The sequence below is a fragment of the Balaenoptera ricei genome, chromosome 2 (genome assembly GCF_028023285.1).
Source record: "Balaenoptera ricei isolate mBalRic1 chromosome 2, mBalRic1.hap2, whole genome shotgun sequence".
In the NCBI taxonomy this organism is placed as follows: domain Eukaryota; kingdom Metazoa; phylum Chordata; class Mammalia; order Artiodactyla; family Balaenopteridae; genus Balaenoptera; species Balaenoptera ricei.
The window spans coordinates 110,954,823-110,972,873 of NC_082640.1; the positions used below are offsets into that span (position 1 = coordinate 110,954,823).

General features: G+C 44.7%; 1 protein-coding gene across 4 annotated transcripts in view; it reads left to right on the forward strand.

Moving 5' to 3' along the window:
• The window catches only part of RYR3 (ryanodine receptor 3), a 553,341-nt gene that overhangs the window by 331,032 nt on the left and 204,258 nt on the right, over positions 1–18,051 (forward strand). For all 4 annotated transcript variants that reach the window (XM_059913701.1, XM_059913702.1, XM_059913703.1 and 1 more), the window contains exons 21-27: positions 3,873–3,977; positions 5,633–5,736; positions 7,096–7,179; positions 8,818–8,977; positions 10,713–10,860; positions 11,739–11,944; positions 12,537–12,711. In XM_059913701.1, coding sequence (XP_059769684.1) covers positions 3,873–3,977; positions 5,633–5,736; positions 7,096–7,179; positions 8,818–8,977; positions 10,713–10,860; positions 11,739–11,944; positions 12,537–12,711 — 982 coding nt within the window. The remainder of the gene's footprint in view (positions 1–3,872; positions 3,978–5,632; positions 5,737–7,095; positions 7,180–8,817; positions 8,978–10,712; positions 10,861–11,738; positions 11,945–12,536; positions 12,712–18,051) is intronic.

Here is an 18,051-nt window from a genome sequence, read left to right on the forward strand (position 1 = left end):
GGAGGCCTCAGAAGGTGCTGGTAAATGGACATTTTCTTGTTTTTTTTTTTAAAGTCTTTATTGGAGTATAATTGCTTTACAATGGTGTGTTAGTTTCTGCTTTATAACAAAGTGCATCAGCTATATGCATATGTATATCCCCATATCTCTTCCCTCTTGCGTCTCCCTCCCACCCTCCCTATCCCACCCCTCTAGGTGGTCACAAAGCACCAAGCTGATCTCCCTGTGCTATGCAGCTGCTTCCCACTAGCTATCTGTTTTACATTTAGTAGTATATATAAGGCCATGCCACTCTCTCACTTCGAAATGGACATTTTCTTTCCCTTCCCAGGGTCTCTGTTTTGAGAGACACACGTTCAGACAGTTATGATGAGGAGCATACAACAGCTTTCCAGTGCCTCTGCCACGCCAGTGCCATTCACATCACTATTCTAGATGTTAGAGAAAATAAATGTAAAGGCACCTTGTCTCTGAGGCACTTGGGGTAATAGTTTGTAGGAGTATGGCTCTTTTAACCTGTAGATGGTCTCTAGAGTATATTTTCCCATAATACCTGTATGACCCTATTACATTCAGCTCTGTGTGCGTGGTCATGCGTCTGCTTCTTACCTCCTGTAGCTAATGATTGTGAATTCTCATTGTCTAGAAATCACAGTGTCTCTCTGCCTGCTTCACAGAGCCTAGTACAACACCAGGAATGTAGCTGGAGTTGAGAATGTTGATAGGAAACGAGGTAGGAGTTTGTGAGCCAGACGTAATCCTAGGAATCGGATCATCTGCTTGCTGTGTATTTTAGATAAGAAGTTTGAGGGCCAAAGAACTAAACTAGCTTTTCTGTGGACACAAGGTGGTTAGTGCCCAAGCAGGGAGAGGTTGTACTCATGGACGTGATTTCTACTTCTCTGTGCTGCCCTCCTTACCAAGTTATCAGAGATGTATGTATTACTCAGAAAAGGCTTCCTGGAGGAAGCAAGCCTCAAAGAGAGTTCAAAAGAATGAAGGGAAGTTTTGATGAGGGAGGAAAGGAGGGCTGGACCAGAGTGAGAAGAGTTTCTAAACATACAGAATAGAAGATTTGAAAATCAAAGAGTGGAGATAAATCAACGAGCCAGATGAACTTTGATGTCTGGACCCAAAGCTGAATTTGTATAGACCCTGGAATGAGGGAAGTGTTGCTGGGAATCAAATAATAAGAAAGTTCTCATTGGAAAGGTGCAATTTATTATCTTGAATTAGACTTTGTAATTTTTTAGAATCTATCAGTCTGTGAAATTATTGTCTAAAGAGAAGTTAAATACAAGATACGCAGTCAACTCCATCCTGCTTGGGGCACATTAACCAGTTTGCAGATGAAGTATTGTTGACTAGATCCCTGCCCTTCAGTGCTACCTGTGTCCAGTGCTTGAAGCACCCCCAGGCCCTTGCTGAGCGCTGCGGGGGAGGAGCCCAGCTCCTAGCAGCCTTCCCTGGGGGCGTCAGTCTCAGGCCCCAGACACCCAGGAGGCAGTTACCAAGCCAACGTTACTCTATCCCATCTAGTCACCAGTTGAGGTCACTGAAATTATGATGTAGGATTGTTTGTGGAGGCTTCTTTCCACATTTCCCCCTTTTGCTGAAGCAAGTGGTTCCTTCACATGGAAATCCCCCTTCAGGCTGTGATTAATTTAAACAGATTATATTAGTTAACCAGTAAAACTCAAATACAGTTGTCATTTGTTTGCTAATAATTTTCCCCACTTTGCTCCTTATCAAAACATTATGCCACTTAACTTTGACTTTTCAATAATAAGTTGGTTTTTTTTTAAAAGAGTGTCTTTAGTTGAAAGGCCAATAGTGGTTATGACACATAGTTAAAATATTTTATTGCTACTTTTCTCTGTGGTCTCCTTATACATCACTGACTTGATGTACTTTTTCTACAAAAAAAAAAATATATACATTTTTTCCATGAGCTCCCCTCCTTGAAAATAATTGGGATTTTTGTAAGTAGTGGAAACACTAATAATCATTATAATAGAGCTAGAATTGTAGGAGCCAGGGAGGTGATACAGAAGGGAAACAGGTCAAGTGTGCAGGCCCTCCTAAAGCAGGGGCCCATTTCTTAGCCCCAGCTGACTAGTTGCCAGGCAAAAGTGTGGGGCCAATGTTAGCAATCTTTCAACTGGTCAAAGGAGATTAGAAATCTGGATTTTTATATGAAATCTCCCGTTTCTTAGGAGTTATCAACTAATAAATGAAAATGGTAATAAAAAATTGTTTATTGTTATAATTGTAGTAGTAGTAAATTAAAGAAAGAGGGGGAAAAAAGAGAAATTTGAGTCCCCAGTTTGTGACCTTTGTGGAGAGACATGAGCAAGGTACCAGGAAAACACAGAGAAACTTTCCCTGAAGGTACCTGGGGAAGACCTCCAAAAGGTAGTGAGGCATTTGAGCTAACTCCAGAAGGATAAATACTGAGGGAATTTGTATTAAGACCAGAGCTGGACAGCAGTTAAAGAGGTAAAGACAGATTTTTGCTTAGAAGTTATTGCAGTAGGGGAAAAGGAACTCCACTATAGAGCTGGGGTCAGTTCTGAATACAACACAAACAACTGGAGATTTACAGCCAAGGAGCAGGTTTGGGGTGGGGGTGGGGTGGACGTGTCAGTGATGGAAAATTACTAAGAGGAACATCAGGGGTTGGGATGGATTCTTGCTAAACTGATCTAACAGGATTCTTGCTGAGGGCAGGTCAGATAGATCCGATATCACCTGGGGGAGGATGGGGGATGAACAAGTTTGATGAGACATAGAGGGTGATCACATATCAAGGGTGTGGATTGTCACTAAACTGATTTAGCAAGATTCTAGCTAAAACTGGGATCTTGAGGACAAGGCCCAAGGATCGAGCCTAGTCAGAAATGGCTCAGAAGCATCCATCTAGAGCTTGGTCCAAGGAGAAGGTCTTTGTCATTTGCCATGTGGCATGGGGGTGGGGGGTATACATATTATGTGTATCATGGGGAGTACTAATAAGAATTAAGGTTGCGTGTGCAAGGGCACAGAACTGAGCGACAGTGTGACCTTTGGGGAGAATTTCAGGAGCTTTGAAACAATGTGTTTGGGAGGACCGTGACGAGAGGACTGAAGAATGGCACTCTATGCTTGGTTAATACATCTAGTCTGTGTCTTGGGAGCGTCAAGGGGCACTTGGAGGTGCTCAGGAGGAGAGTGTTTTGATGTGGTTGTGTTGTCATGGGCTCATCACTCTGGCCACAGTGTGAAGAACAGATTGGCAGGGAGTTGGGGAGACCAGTTGTAAAGCTCTTGCAATGGTCCAGGTAGAAAATAATGGGGTTGAGTGATGTAGAGGAGGGGAACCTTCAGAAAGATGATTAGGAAATAAACATGTTGGATTCTGTGACTGATTAGGTGTTGTTGGTGGGGGATGTAATGCCAAGAGAAAAGACACTAAGATGACTTTATGGTGGAGCCATTCAACGAAAAGAGAAAATACAAATAAGACAAGAAAAAGGTTTTGAAGGAAAAATAATGAATTCAGCTTTGAATAACATGCTGAGTTCACTTTGGTGGGAAAATCCTGCAGGTAGTTGGAATAGTAGGTCTGAACTTCAGGAGAGACCATGGCTGGAGACTGGATGGTCAGGAGTGGCCATCTACAGGTGGATGAGATCTCCCAAGGAGAGAGCATAGAGGAAGGGGAGATACGGTCCAGGGGCAGCCAAGAGAGGAAGGAATCTCTAGAAGTAGCCCCTCCTGGGTGATGTGTAGAGAATTCAACTGGGGCACATGATCTGTCTAGATTTTATGACAGATTTCAATACAGTTGATTCTTGCAGTTCTGACTTCTCACTTATTCCTTTTCCTTTTAGGTTGTTTTACCACCTCACCTAGAGAAGATCCGAGACAGGCTGGCTGAAAACATCCACGAGCTTTGGGGAATGAATAAAATAGAGCTTGGCTGGACTTTTGGCAAGGTATGTGTTTGAGTGGCTGGGCCAGGGTGGAGGGTTAGGTTGCCTTGTTACCTGGAAGCGTTCTTCAAAGACTCAAATGAGAAACAAACCTCATGAGCCCAAACCCACTGGTTCTTACTGACTCCCATCCAGCTCTCACTGAGTACAGCAGCCTTGCTTGGGAGTTCGTTGAACTGCAGTCAGGAGTGCTGGGGAGACCAGCTCTGCACAGACAGACCCAGGAGCCTGTCTCCTTCCTACTCCCAGATGCTGGTCTTTTTCTTCAGGGAATATCGACTGTGGTCAACCCTTAGCTCCTCCTTCAGAGCCTCACATCTCCCTTTCCCTTCAGAAAAAGCTGTTCTCTGTGCATGGCTAGTGAAAAGAGGCTGATTCATTGTTGTGAAGCAGAATTTGTTTAGTGTGGTTTTCAGATGCATCACTAAGATTCATGGACACGCAGAGGAGGTTAAGGAATCTCTTTCACTAGAAAACATTTTTCAAAGAGGATGTAAATTGACTTTGTTCTGTGACTTGTGTAAGGTCATGTCTGAAGGCAGAAGGATCTGTGATTCTGAAGCTCCCTACAACCCTGACACTCTCAGATTATGCACATTCCAGCTTAGTTACTGAAAGTGTCCCTGCACTCTAGCACTTATATATTGATATAGCTCCCATAAATATTCTCCTTATATATGACCACCTCTTTGCTGTATGCTCTTTTAACACCACAAACCTCTCCTTTGAGAACGAATTACAATTGCAATTGTAAATTTATTTCTATGATGATTGTATTACTACTCCATCAGACTGTATCCTTCGTGGGGCTGGGGCTACCCCAGCTCACCATTGAACTCCTAAGGTCTAGCTCACTGCCCACCACATGGTAGACATTCAACAGATGTTTGTGGAATGAATGAATGAATTAGTTAATGTCTGGATCTACACCGTCCGATACAATAGCTATGGGCCACATGTGGCTACTGAGCACTTAAAATGTGACTAGTGTGAGTTGAGATGTGCTGTAAGTGTAAAATACACATTGGATTTTCAAGACTTTCTATGAAAAACTAATATAAAGTAGCTCAGAAATAATTTCTTTTATTAATTACTTGTTAAAATGGTAAGGTTCCAGGTGTATTGGGTTAAGTAAAATACATTATTAAAATGCATTTCACCTGGTTTTTTTGTTTTTTTTGTTTTGTTTTGTTTTTTGTTTTCTTGCTTTTCTCCTATGGCTACTAGGAAATTTGAAATTACAAATGTGGTTCACATTGGTGGCTGACTTTGTGCTTCTATGGGACGGTGCTGGCCCCGATTCTGTAGTCCTTTATGTTCTGAAGAATGCTACCCTGCGGTGGCACTGTGGTTCCATGAGTTTTGGACCGGCAGGAGCATGGCTACCACACACAAAGTAGCTTCTCTGGGAATGTATGTTCTGAATGCAGACGCTTGACTAGAAGCGATCCACAGAACACAAGCCACTGGCAGCCTGGGGACGGCGTGTATCATTTATTAGAGAGAAGATCGTCTATTTGCCCATCAGCAAATAGCTGTCTTTGTCTTGCCTGATATGAATTGCCTGGGCCATGTTTCAAAGCGTGTCCTTTTCTGTTTCCCAAGGCAGTGCCAGTTGTCAAAACTTAAATTATATTCTTTCTTATGTTGTCACCTAGATACGGGATGACAATAAAAGACAACACCCCTGCCTTGTCGAGTTTTCAAAGCTGCCTGAAACTGAGAAGAATTATAACCTACAAATGTCAACTGAAACCTTAAAGTGAGTGTTTAATTGAATTGAATTTGGACTAAACAGTGAGTGGATGATTTAATGCCTTATAACTAAACTACAAACCTGTTGTCTCTCGAAAACATGATGCATTCTGACAAATTAGCCAGGATGGGGATTATTCATGCCATGAAAGGATTCAGCATAGTGAATAACACATCTACTATTGTTATTTAGCATATATAGTTCTTTAGAGACCATTTGCTATTTGCCAGGGACAGGGAAAAGGTAGGCAGAAAAAAAAGAAGAGAAACTTAGAATCAAAGGACCAAGTGCCTCTTTTAGTTCATGTATAATCAAGGAAAGAAGATAAGATATATAGTAGGTTCTAGGTCATACTGAAATTGGACAGCTTAACCTCTCTAAGTCTCCGTTTTCTCATCTACAAAATGAGGATAGTAATAGTTCTTATCTCTATATAATTGTTCTAATGGTTAAATGAGATGATAAATATTTTTTAAAAAAGAGAAAAGGTAAAGCATTTCTAAAAATGAATAGGAAAACATGGTTTAATTCACAAAAATTCAATTTAAAAGTGACTTTTAGCTTCTCTGTGATCCCACGTGTGGTTTAAACCCTGATTCAGATCTTCATTTTTTTAGCCCCATTTTATATCTCCCTTCTCGAATTCCCTTTGTGCTTGTTACCCGTGCTTCTCTGCATTGTATTTCTCTGTCTGACAGTTGGTGCAGAACTTTTTAACGCTGTGGTTTTGCTGGCACAGTGATGCTCTGTCAGGTTGCTTTGTCTCATAGATTCCCTGTATGTGATGTCTTCCATCTCACCGACCCTTCTTGAGGATGTGGCTTTGGTACCTCCTGGTGTCCAACACAGCTCAAGACACTTCGTACAGGGAGCACGTGGGAAATACTTGCTGACCTCTGGGTTTGCTATTAGGATCCTATCTGTCCTCTGGAATCAGAGAAGCAGGATACAATCCTAAGGCAAATTTGTAAACTAGAAAATGTCTCCCAAAGGGACTATTAACGAACTTTTTGTTGCATTCTTGCTACCGTCTAAATCACAAGTTGGCAAACTAAGGTCCACGGGCCAATCAAACCAGCCACCTATTTTGGTAAAAAAGTTTATTGTAACAAAGCCAAGCTCATCAGTTTGTGTATTTTCTATGGCTGTTTTCGCTCTGTAATGGCAGAGGTGAGTAGTTGTAGCAGAGACATAAGGACCACAGAGCCTGAAACGTTTCCTATCTCGCCCTTTACAGAAAGTTTGGCAACCTCTGGTCTAAGTGAATGAATATTGTCTGTTTTTATCACTTCAGACACAGGTTAGGGTTCCCACTGTCCTTCACCTTGCAGTTGACTCTTGTTTTCTCTCTCCGTTACGTCACAGAACCCTCCTGGCCCTGGGGTGCCACATCGCTCATGTCAACCCAGCTGCTGAGGAGGATCTCAAGAAGGTCAAATTGCCCAAAAAGTAGGTGATCATTTAATGGTCAGAGACTTTAATGCTTCAGTCTGAATTTTTAAACTGGGAGGACAGGAGGCCCATGCACAGAGGCAGGTGACGGCCCCAGATACTTCTAGCGCCCGCTCAGGATGTCTCCACCAGGTACCTAGACTGCCCTGAAACCCCCAGACGGAAGCCGGCTGAAGTAGAGTATTTCCAGTGCTTCTGCCTGGACCTACACTACTATCTACTATCGTTAGTTTTGAGCCAGGAGATGTGGCACTCAGATGGATACGCTGTGTTGGTCTATAAGAATAGCGGTTGGCACGGGAGCTTGAACATCGCCGGTAGCCACAGCAAAGATTCAGTCCTCTGTCACTGGGCCAACCTTGTAAGTCCCTTGTGGAAATGTGTGTCACTGCCAAGATTTAATTTGGCCCCTAAGTCTGCACGTGTCCTCTCCCTCTCGTCTGTACATTCACTGAGCCATGCGTTCTCACACATTCACATGCCGAGCCCACGGGCACATCCCCTGGCTCACTTGCTCACCCGCACATGTGCCAGCCTCGGGTGCGCACGCATTCACACCCAGGTGTCGTAATGACTTATGAGCCAAGGCAGTGCCAGCCCTTAATCAAATGCTTATCTTCCCCTTCCTCCCTGTGAAACTCCCAAGCTGCCAAGCGCCATTCTCAGAGGCAGCTCCTGGTGCCAAGGGCAGCTCATCTGAGAGGCAGCAGCTGAGGGGTGGCTGGGGGCAGTGCTCAGCGAACAACACACGTTGACTCTGCCCAAAGTCAGGCATCCCTAGAAGGTGGATGAGGGGCGATATCATGCCTACAGTCGACCTTGTATCTCGCGCTGCTCACAGGTTCTTGGGTCGAGTAGCGCTGGTCTGCAAGTCATCACATTTAGGCTCTGGCCCTGATCTGGGCAGTCCGTGGCCTTGGGGCCCTGGATGCCTCTGGACTCACATTCCCACGTGACTGTGGTCAGTTACTCTCCTGTGAGTCACTCCACTCAGGGCCCTGCTCCTCTCCACTCATACGATGCGTCTACCTGCACTCACACTGAGCTTTTCCCGTCTTCACGTTCTCTATCAAATTATCTATCGAATTACAGACATTTGTGACTCCTGGACTGGACAGCAAACCATGAAGATCACTTCAAGCTCACAAACTCTCTAATGTAATGATTTTTTAAAATTCTCAAAATGAAGGTTTAGTGTTCTAAGACTGAGTGATCATTCTTTGCTGATTTGTAAGAAACCATTTGGCTCAAGGTCCTGTCCTTGCCAATGTGGTCATAACCTTTTGTGCTTTTGAAGCGAGACCAAGGAGCTTCGGGTGATGTTACATTACACTGAATGTGCCCATCGTTTGTAGGGCAGAGTAGTTTTCTTAGGAATAAGGGTGGATTTGCACAGACCATCCACTTTCTCCAACAGTCGCCCTAATCTGTGACATGCATTGGCAAAAAGGATGGTGGATGAGGGTCTTCTTCTAAAGACTTGAGATAGAGCTGAACTGTCCATTCTGCCAAAGATAGAATCTGTGACTGTAGCCTTATTTTCCTAGTGTTCTGATCCTGTGCTATTGGTCTAAAATCAGGAATGGGGGAGTCGTACAGTTCTGTTCAAAATATATATTTTCCATTTACTTGTAGCTACATGATGTCCAATGGCTATAAGCCAGCCCCTTTGGATTTGTCTGATGTGAAGCTGTTACCTCCTCAAGAAATTTTAGTGGATAAGCTTGCAGAAAATGCACACAATGTTTGGGCAAAAGACAGAATAAGACAAGGATGGACCTATGGCATTCAACAGGTGAGAAGTGCTGGGTCAGGCCTGCTGGAGGAGCCAGGAGATGTGATCATGCATTAAAATGCCATTTTGCTTTGGTAGGTATTAGATTGGAAGGTGGAGGTTGCCCTTGCACTCTGTTCCTCATGCCTCAGCACATTCATTATTTATAGAATCATGGGACTGGATGGAATTTGTAATGGTCACATTGATATTAACTCCAGGCATAATTCCAGTTTTTCAGCAATGGATAGGCTTACCTTTCCTTTGTTAGTCTGGTTCACTTGTGATCATGTTGCCCTGTGTATATGGCCGCTGGCTGCATCTTCTCTCATTCCCCGTCTTGTTGCTCGCCTCACGGAGTGCTGAGCTTTCATGCACTCTCCAAGGCCAAGGTGAGGCTCACATAAATCAACGTCACAGCTCAGCAGTATTTCTGGGATGGTCCCAAGTATCTACCACTGAAGGGGAAAAGGAGGGGAAGCTAGCCCAGGAGAGAGGCAGACTAGCCCACCGAGAAGCCTGTGCCCCCTTAACTTGAGTCCACAGGGCCAAGATTCTTGGGCAGGGTTCTTAGTTTATCCAGAGGCAGCCTGAAAGCCCAGCAAGGAATTAAGTGGAGTTTAGAACCGGGGTTCGGCCCAAATCATCTGGTACACCTCTCACTCTGAAATGCCCCCCTCATCTCAGTAAGTACCGGGCTCAGTATCAGGGAAGTTCAAGGATAGCTGTGTGCACACGTGTTCATTCATTCCTGAGCCTCCAAACCTGCACGCGTCTGGAACCGAGAAGACCACAACTATGGAAACTGTGGCAGGGAAGGGAGTTGGGGATTCAAAACAGCATGTGAGGTTATGATGACTTGTCACTGCTGTTGTCATTATTGTCTTCTTAGTCCCCATTAAGGAACCGAGGAGGACTGTAATACAAATATGTGCCTACTACCATGAAATGGCCCCACTGTGGCTCTGCCACCTTTTCAGATGTTTCTCTGTGAGCAGAGATGTCTATTAAGAACTGTTGGGACTTCCCTGGTGGCTCAGTAGTTAAGAATCCGCCTGCCAATGCAGGGGAAACAGGTTCGAGCCCTGGTCCGGGAAGATCCCACGTGCCGCGGAACAACTAAGCCCGTGCGCCACAACTACCAAGCCTGTGCTCTAGAGCCTGCGAGCCACAACTACTGAGCCCACGTGCCACAACTACTGAAGCCTGCATGCCTAGAGCCCGTGCTCCACAACAAGAGAAGCCACCGCAATGAGAAGCCCGCGCACCGCAACGAAGAGTAGCCCCCGCTCACCGCAACTAGAGAAAGCCTGCGCGCAGCAACGAAGACCCAATGCAGCCAAAAATAAATAAATAAATTTTAAAAAAAAACGAATCTGTTGTGAGGAGGCCATAACTGTTTGAATCATGGCATGATCTTTCATAAGGGAATAGTTACACAAACCCCCATCTGCCTTGCCTTGGGAATGGAGGTTTCTAACCAATTTCATGACACTTCATTTTATTCACAGGCTGGCATTATTGAAATGGGTTTTTTTACTGCTAGTTTTCAATGTTAGTACAAATTTTCCTTTTATACTCATTTAATCTTGAAGCGGCAAATATGTACATTGGTAAATATCAAGGCACTGGGAGAAGAGCTAGCAGATTCACCCGAGGAAGCCAGGACTGTCGCTGGGAGTATGAGAGTGGGACAAGCTCTTTGTAAAGATGATAATGCATTTTCTCAGCATCTCTTTTCTCTGGCTTCACATAGGATTTAAAGAACAAAAGAAATCCCCGTCTGGTGCCATATGCATTATTGGATGAGCGTACCAAGAAGTCAAACAGGGACAGCCTTCGTGAAGCTGTTCGGACTTTTGTTGGTTATGGCTATAACATTGAGCCATCAGACCAAGAACTAGGTAATCAGTGGAGATTGTTCACTCTGGCCCCAGCTTACTAAACAGGTCTTCTTCTGGCGGAATGCTAGCTTTCAACAGGTCTAACTTGCACTATTAGAAATGCTGGTGGTGCTAAAGAGTGCTAAACTCAATGGTGTATTTTAGAAGTGGGGGGGAGGGAGGAGGGACCATGTTGATAATAAAGCAGTGTCCCATTGACAGATGTTTCTGTAACGAGCACGTCTATGACATAATCCCACAGGGAATAAGTTATCCTCCAGCACTGCTGAGCTTTTCAGGATATTTGGTCACAAAACCAAGTTACCTTTATTTCTCTTGTTTTCCAAACATGTGACTATCAGCTTACTTTGGGGCCAGGTAATGCCATCTCTAAATTGAATTCTAGCACTGATTAAAATCACCAGCTTATGATTATTTAACATGTCACTGCCATCTCGTACCCCAGGGGATACCATAGGCTAGTGGGGCAGTAAAACATGGTTAAGGGGATGGATTTGGAGGAAGACAGACCTGGGTTCAAATCTTTGCTCTCCTTGGTTTATGGGCTCTAAGACCTTGAAGAGGTGAAACTCTCTGAGCCTCAATTTCTTCATTGGTAAGAGGAAGACAATAATACTGATTTCATAGGATTATTGTGAGGAAAAACTGAGATTTAGTTTCTACTGCAAAGCAATCACTCACTGAATGGTAGCTTGTATTGTTATTATGATATGATGATGATAGTGAAGATTATATTATGAACAGAATGCTGTATTGGCTAGTAGGAGATCTGTCATCAGCCTTTGTTGTTGAAAGTCTTTTGAGGAATGCTCTCTAAATATTAAACCTATGTTCTCTCTCTCCCTCCTGCACCCTCTACTCTCTTTTCTTCTCGATAGCTGACCCAGCTGTGGAGAAAGTCAGCATAGACAAGATCCGTTTTTTCCGGGTAGAGCGCTCTTATGCAGTGAGATCTGGAAAGTGGTATTTTGAGTTTGAGGTGGTGACTGGAGGAGACATGCGTGTCGGCTGGGCCAGGCCAGGCTGTCGGCCTGACGTTGAGCTGGGGGCCGATGACCAAGCCTTTGTGTTTGAAGGCAGCAGGGTGAGTCTGGCTGGTGTCCGCATGTCCTCAGTCCGGGTTTTTCTGCTTCACATATTTCCCCGGAAGTGAAAAGTGCTGAGTATCTGGATCTCTGGCTTCAAAAGGGAGGAGCCACCACACTGGCTGATGGAGACCATAGAACGATCATCACTTAGTGTTTGTCCCTTCGCTCTTTCCTCGGGAGAAGGGGAGGGCTGCACACTTCTGTCCCTTCCGTAGTCACCTCCGTATCTGCCGTGCCTCTGAGCCCATGTTCCCCTCTGCAGGGGAGGCTCACAGAACACTGTGCAGCCAGTATGAGGGAAAATCTTACCACTTTGTCTTAGAGGCAGTTTGGCTTGTTTTCATAGCTGGCTAGGTATTGGGAGACTCAGGCCACCTTTTCTGATGAGCCTTGTATATCTTGGTTTCATTCATCTGTAGATGGACCACTTCTCCCTGTGAGTTGTCCTTGGTAGAAAGGAAAGTGCCTTGTAGAAAAAAGGTACCACTGCCCATTAGGAGAAATTATTCATGGGGTCATTTCTCCAGTAGCACAGGGCCCTCTAGGCTAGGACCTCCATTTCTCTAAGCCCTCGCTCTTGTTTTCTAGGGCCAGCGTTGGCATCAAGGGAGTGGGTATTTTGGACGGACCTGGCAGCCAGGAGATGTGGTTGGATGTATGATTAACCTGGATGATGCTTCAATGATCTTCACGCTGAATGGGGAGTTGCTGATCACCAACAAAGGCTCTGAGCTTGCCTTTGCTGACTACGAGATTGATGATGGTAAATCCACCAGCTTTCCCCCCTTCCACCTCCACAAGATGAAGGGAAATCCAGGGAGCAGGGTGAGATCTTCTACCTCCTCACTTAGGACACACTGACCTTTGCAGATTTGAAACCCTGGTGGGGAAGATGAGATCTTATACTATCATTTTTGAAGGATCAAGACAAATAATAGGGATAGTTGACGTGTGCAGTGGAAACGTAAGTCTGAACTTGCCGAGAGACTGACCAAGGGGCTCTCCTCTAATCCCCTGCCCTGTGCCTTGGCATGTTAAGGTACCTCATGTTTCCCGGTATCACAAAGGAAATGCTAATTGCATGTGGACTAATATCCCTGGCAGGAGAGAAAAGTTGGTGAGTTAAAGAGTTATCCTCATATTCTGAATTGAATTGTCAGTCTGAATGTCTGTGTAATTGAACTTGATGCTTTGATGAGAACCACTGAAACACAGAAGTCTGACTTAGCTGTTCCCTTGAATGAAATAGAATTTATTTTGAAAGTCAAGCATGCTATGAAACCCAAGCACAGTTGCACTTGTTAATGGCCGTGAATAGACTGCAGTCAGGGCAGCGCTTCCAGCTACACAAAGGAGTGACGGGCGCTTCTTACTTCCCATCTGCAGAGCTATGTTAGGTACCAAGGCTGTTGGCACCAGGAGAAGGAGCCCTGGACTGTGGGTTAGCTGACTCGCTCCTAACAAACTGCGTGGCTCCCGGACAGGTTTGGCTTGACTTCTCTGGGCTTTGCCTCCTTCCTCTGTACCAGAAAACAGGATGATAGACTGCATAAGTGCCAACATCCTTCTCAGTTGTAAAATTCTATGGCAGTGACTTAATACCCACTGTGATCACACCCCTGTGCTTGGTGCTTTGCCACTCTCTGCTGCTTCAGTACAGATGAGAAGGAGGCAGGGAGGTCGAGAGGAAAAGAGGCTGCTCTGGGTCAGGAGGCCTGGGTTCCTGTCCTGCCTCTGCCCTTCCCACCTGTGACATCTCGGGTTGACTTTATTTAATGTCTTTTTACCTCATTTCCCCCTTCTGTAAATGATTAGGGTTCCTGGTAGCTTTAAATTGCTGAGACTTTACAAAAAGAAACAGTCCTCCCTCCCCACCCTGAAAGTGAAAAAAGATAAAACCGCACAGGCAAGAGCAGCAGAAATACATGAGTATGTATTTTTAATACATATAAAATATTCTGTATTTACAACGTGTTTTAGCTTTACAAATCACTTTCACACTTTTTGCAGACATCTATTATCTGCAACATGCATATCCAACTGTACCTTAAAAGAGCTTTAAAGATTTTTCTAAGAGCCACATATTTGGGGTAATAGAAAAGTTGCAAGTCAACGTATTTTCCTAGAAAGACAGGATGACTGAAGCCAGATGGGGTCATATTTTAATGCCTTCTAAAAAGGTTTAAAATCAAAGTTTTGAAAAAATATGTTTCTGGAAACAACTGGGAGAGATGTTGCCAGCAGAAAGAATGGTTTATGCACTGGTTCAGAGGCAAAGAGGGGGAAATCATGTCAGGGGGCATGAGGGCAGTGGAGAAGAGCATCCTCTGACACTGTTCTTTGGAAACAGATATTTACCAAGTACCCATCACAGGCAGTGCTCTCCTCATGAGGCTGGAGGAAAACGAAGAATTAGAAGATTCAGATTCATCCCCAAGGAAAGTAGCTCCCTGGAGTAGGAAGAGTCCAAAGACCAGAGACCTTGTTATGACTCCCTTGAGTGTGGATTTGGGGAGGTCACTTGTCTATGAGACTTTGGCTCAACGTAAGGAGGAGACAAGAATCTTGTCTGTGTGCAAAGTTCTAAGAATTCTGTAAAGTCTAAAGCCTTGCTGCTCAAAGTGTGGTCCAGTTGTTATAAATGCAGAGTCTCAGACCCCATGCCTGTCCTACTGATTCAGAAACTGCATTCAGACAAGACACTCCAGTGGTTCCCACACACTTTAAAGTATGAAAAACAGTGGTCTAAAGTATACACAAATGTAAATAGTAGCAAAATTAAGGAGTTCATTTTCTAGTTGGAAAAATAAATAAGGTGAAAATATGGAAAGGTAACTACCAATGCGAAGCGGTGGGATAAAAATGGCAAATGACCAATGCAGGATGAAAATTCTATAAGAATGGGATTGGAACTGAAGGTTAAATAAAAAATATGAGCTGTCTACCTCTGAGGAGAAGGGTCTTCTTCTAAAGGGGATGTGAGTCGAGTAATAGTGTGGAATCAGGAAACTGCAGGAAAGAGTGATGATACGTTTTGGAAGATTTGTGTATGGAATTTACAGAAGATGAAGGTGGAAAGAACAAGAAGGTGCAGATTATAGCCTCAAACATCAAGGCTTGGTCTTTTTATTCAAAAAACTTTATTTATTGTCTAATCTGGGCCCAGCATCCTTGGACTCCACTCTCTATGACATGGGGAGCTGTCCTAGGGTTTGTGCAGAAGAATACTATAAAGAAGAGGGATGTTTTAGAACTCCGTTTTTAGAGATCATCTGTGCTGTAATGAAAGAGATGCCTCATAGACCTTTTGTGTACAGAGACATGATTTAACCTTCAGAATAACTGAGTCTATTATTAGCACTCTGTTTTATAATAGAATTGTACTGTACTGTGTTAACACACTGTACTGTAGTATTGTATCGCACTTTAATCACACAGAGACAAGATAATTGGGAGGCTCTTTCAGTTCTGTGATGGCTCAGGAGTCAGAGGAAGGGCAGTTGAAAGGCAGTCTGCATGCTTTTCTTTGATGACAATAACCCGGAGGCCTAGAATCACCATATAGCATCTCTCTATTCTCTGCATAAAGTGGAAAGAGGCAGCAATTCTTGCCTTGAGCTGTTAGGAAAAGCATCTGTTGAAAATAAAACATTTTGTGCATTCTAGCCCCATATCAAGCAAAATCCCCTATATGTTTGTGTTCTGGTCACCAGCACCCCAGCCTTGATGCAGGCCATTTACCCCAGAGGGAGTTGCACTGTGTGAAGTTTTTAGTCCTTTGGGGGAAGGAATGGGGACAGGCACTACAATTCGTGGCTGGTCTTTTTTCCCTCTGGGTTATTTATAAGTTGTCATCTTCATCCTCTCCTGTATCATAGATGATCTACTCTTATGGGCCTCGTTAGAATTTTCCTAATCATTGTTCCCTGGCCTGGACCATCACAGCTCACAGTGTTATCACCAAAAGGTATCTGGAAGCTCAGAAGCTTCCACGGTGAAACCTTTGCTATTAGTGTTCTCTTTTATCCCATTTAAAGGAAAGGAAGAGAAAGTTCTGCACATGGTGCCAGACCTCAGAACATGCTGTCTGGAAGAGGCTTCAGAGCTGGTCTCCTGTTCTGCCTGTACCAGGCACTCCCCTGGGGCACCTCCTGCCTCGCTACAGCTTCAGCTCCTGCAGGGGCAGCCTCCCAGGCTCTTCCTGCCCCTGGCCTGTCAGGGTTGAACACATCCCCCAGCTCTGCTGGCAGCTGTTCCGTAGGCAGCAGATGAAACTTCGTTGCGGGCAGTGTCGCCGCCATGTGCGCACAGACACACTGGGACCCAAGCTTCCCCTGTCATTCTCTCCCCGGATGGGTGCTGTGGCAGGGGAACGTGGCCTCTTGTTTCCTGTGTTCTCTACAAGCCTTGTGACCATCTCAGTGCTGTCCCCGAACACCATCTTTGTGAGTCTTAGAAAATTAAAGTTAATGGGTAAAACATGAGCTGCTGGATTGAGACTCTCAGAAACAGCCCAGGAATGGTCTGGGCAGTCATTTAACCACCTCTCCCCAAGATCTGAGTCTTTCCATTACTGGGAGTGATTTGCTCTCATGTCTTTCTTCAGCTTGACATGGCCTAAAAATGGATCCATGGTTGGGATTGTGTAGATAATTGGTTTCTTTCCAAGCTCCTGAATTATAAAAAGATGACCTCCTGGCTGACTCTCCTCCTAGTCGCAAAGCCGTATGAGGCCTTGTGATTCAAAGTTTATCAGAACCTGGGGTCCTCTGGAGGATTTAAATGCGTGTGTTCTTGACATACCTTTCCTAGAACAGGAATTCTATGCACATCTAGGTTCCAAGTAAGGCCGTTTGCAAATTTTCTCCTCAAACCTCTTCAATGATGTCAGCATAATTACTTCTACTAGGCTGCAGGTAGGGACGGAGTATTGCTTTTCCCCTTTATTTTTCCGTTTTCTTACTTCTCCAGTCTCATTTGAAGCTAGGGATTAATTGAGTTGTGTGCAAAGTGCAGATCCTTGTGTGTGCACGACATTGTTCACAGTAATGCCAGGTGGCCTTACCAAGTGGATCTGTTTATCCAGATCAACTCCAGGGAGCCGTGTGGCCACTTGAAGAAAGCAGCCCTTCTCCTCCAAGGGGCCTGGAGTGCTTTGCGGTTGTAGGTCTCCAGCTGCCTGATCTAGAGGCAAACTAATCAACTACACGACACTTAGGAAAATCATCTGAAAAGTGAAGGAAGAGTTCATCACAAAGCCAGTCACTGGAGATAAGAATTAGAAAGCAGTCATCCGGACCTCAGTCCCCATTTCTTGCTCTGGACTGCTCTCGGGCAGCCTCGTTCACATGCTGGCTCCACATACTTACCAAGAGACAGAACTTGAGCAAGTTATCAACTTGCTAGGCCTCGGTTTCCTCATCTGTAAAATGGGCACAATAATGAGCTAAATCTGTAGAGCGCTGAGCCCAGGGCCTGACACCTAGAAAGTACTTGATAAATATTAGCTGGTAGGGTTTATCATCATTGTTTCCCCTTATCTGTCTATCAAGCAGAGTTATCAAGTTACATGAAGTTGTAACTCCTCAAGTAAAGAAGTTGTAGAAATGGAGCAGAGTCTCTCCACCAGGTGGAGGGAGCTGATTAAATGTATCCAGTTTTCAAGTATTCTTCCCCAGGAGAAAGTGCTGGTGCCTTATGAGGATGTAGCTTTGCTCTCGGTCCTTTCTGGAGTTTCGCTTTTCTGGCTCAAGCCTGGGATTTAGCTTCTTGTCTGCTGTTGTACAGAGCTGTCCCCGCTGTGCCCACTTAGTCCCGAGGAGCTCCCTGACACTCCCTCCTGTTGCTTTGACATCCCCGACTTTTGTTTCAGAGTCTGTTTTCAGGCAGTGTTCAGCTCTCCCCCATAGAGATGGCTTCTGCCTCAGAGCGACAGCGCTCTGCTCTGTAATGCGTACAGCCCTCTGCCCTAGGACATAACTGCTGTTTAAATCTGGGGCATTCACCCCCTGTTACCTTCACCCCCTCTCTTGCACACTGACTGTCAGCTGGTCTGTGAGTCAGAGGGTGTGGGGTCTTTTCCCATTTTGTCACTTGCCCTTCT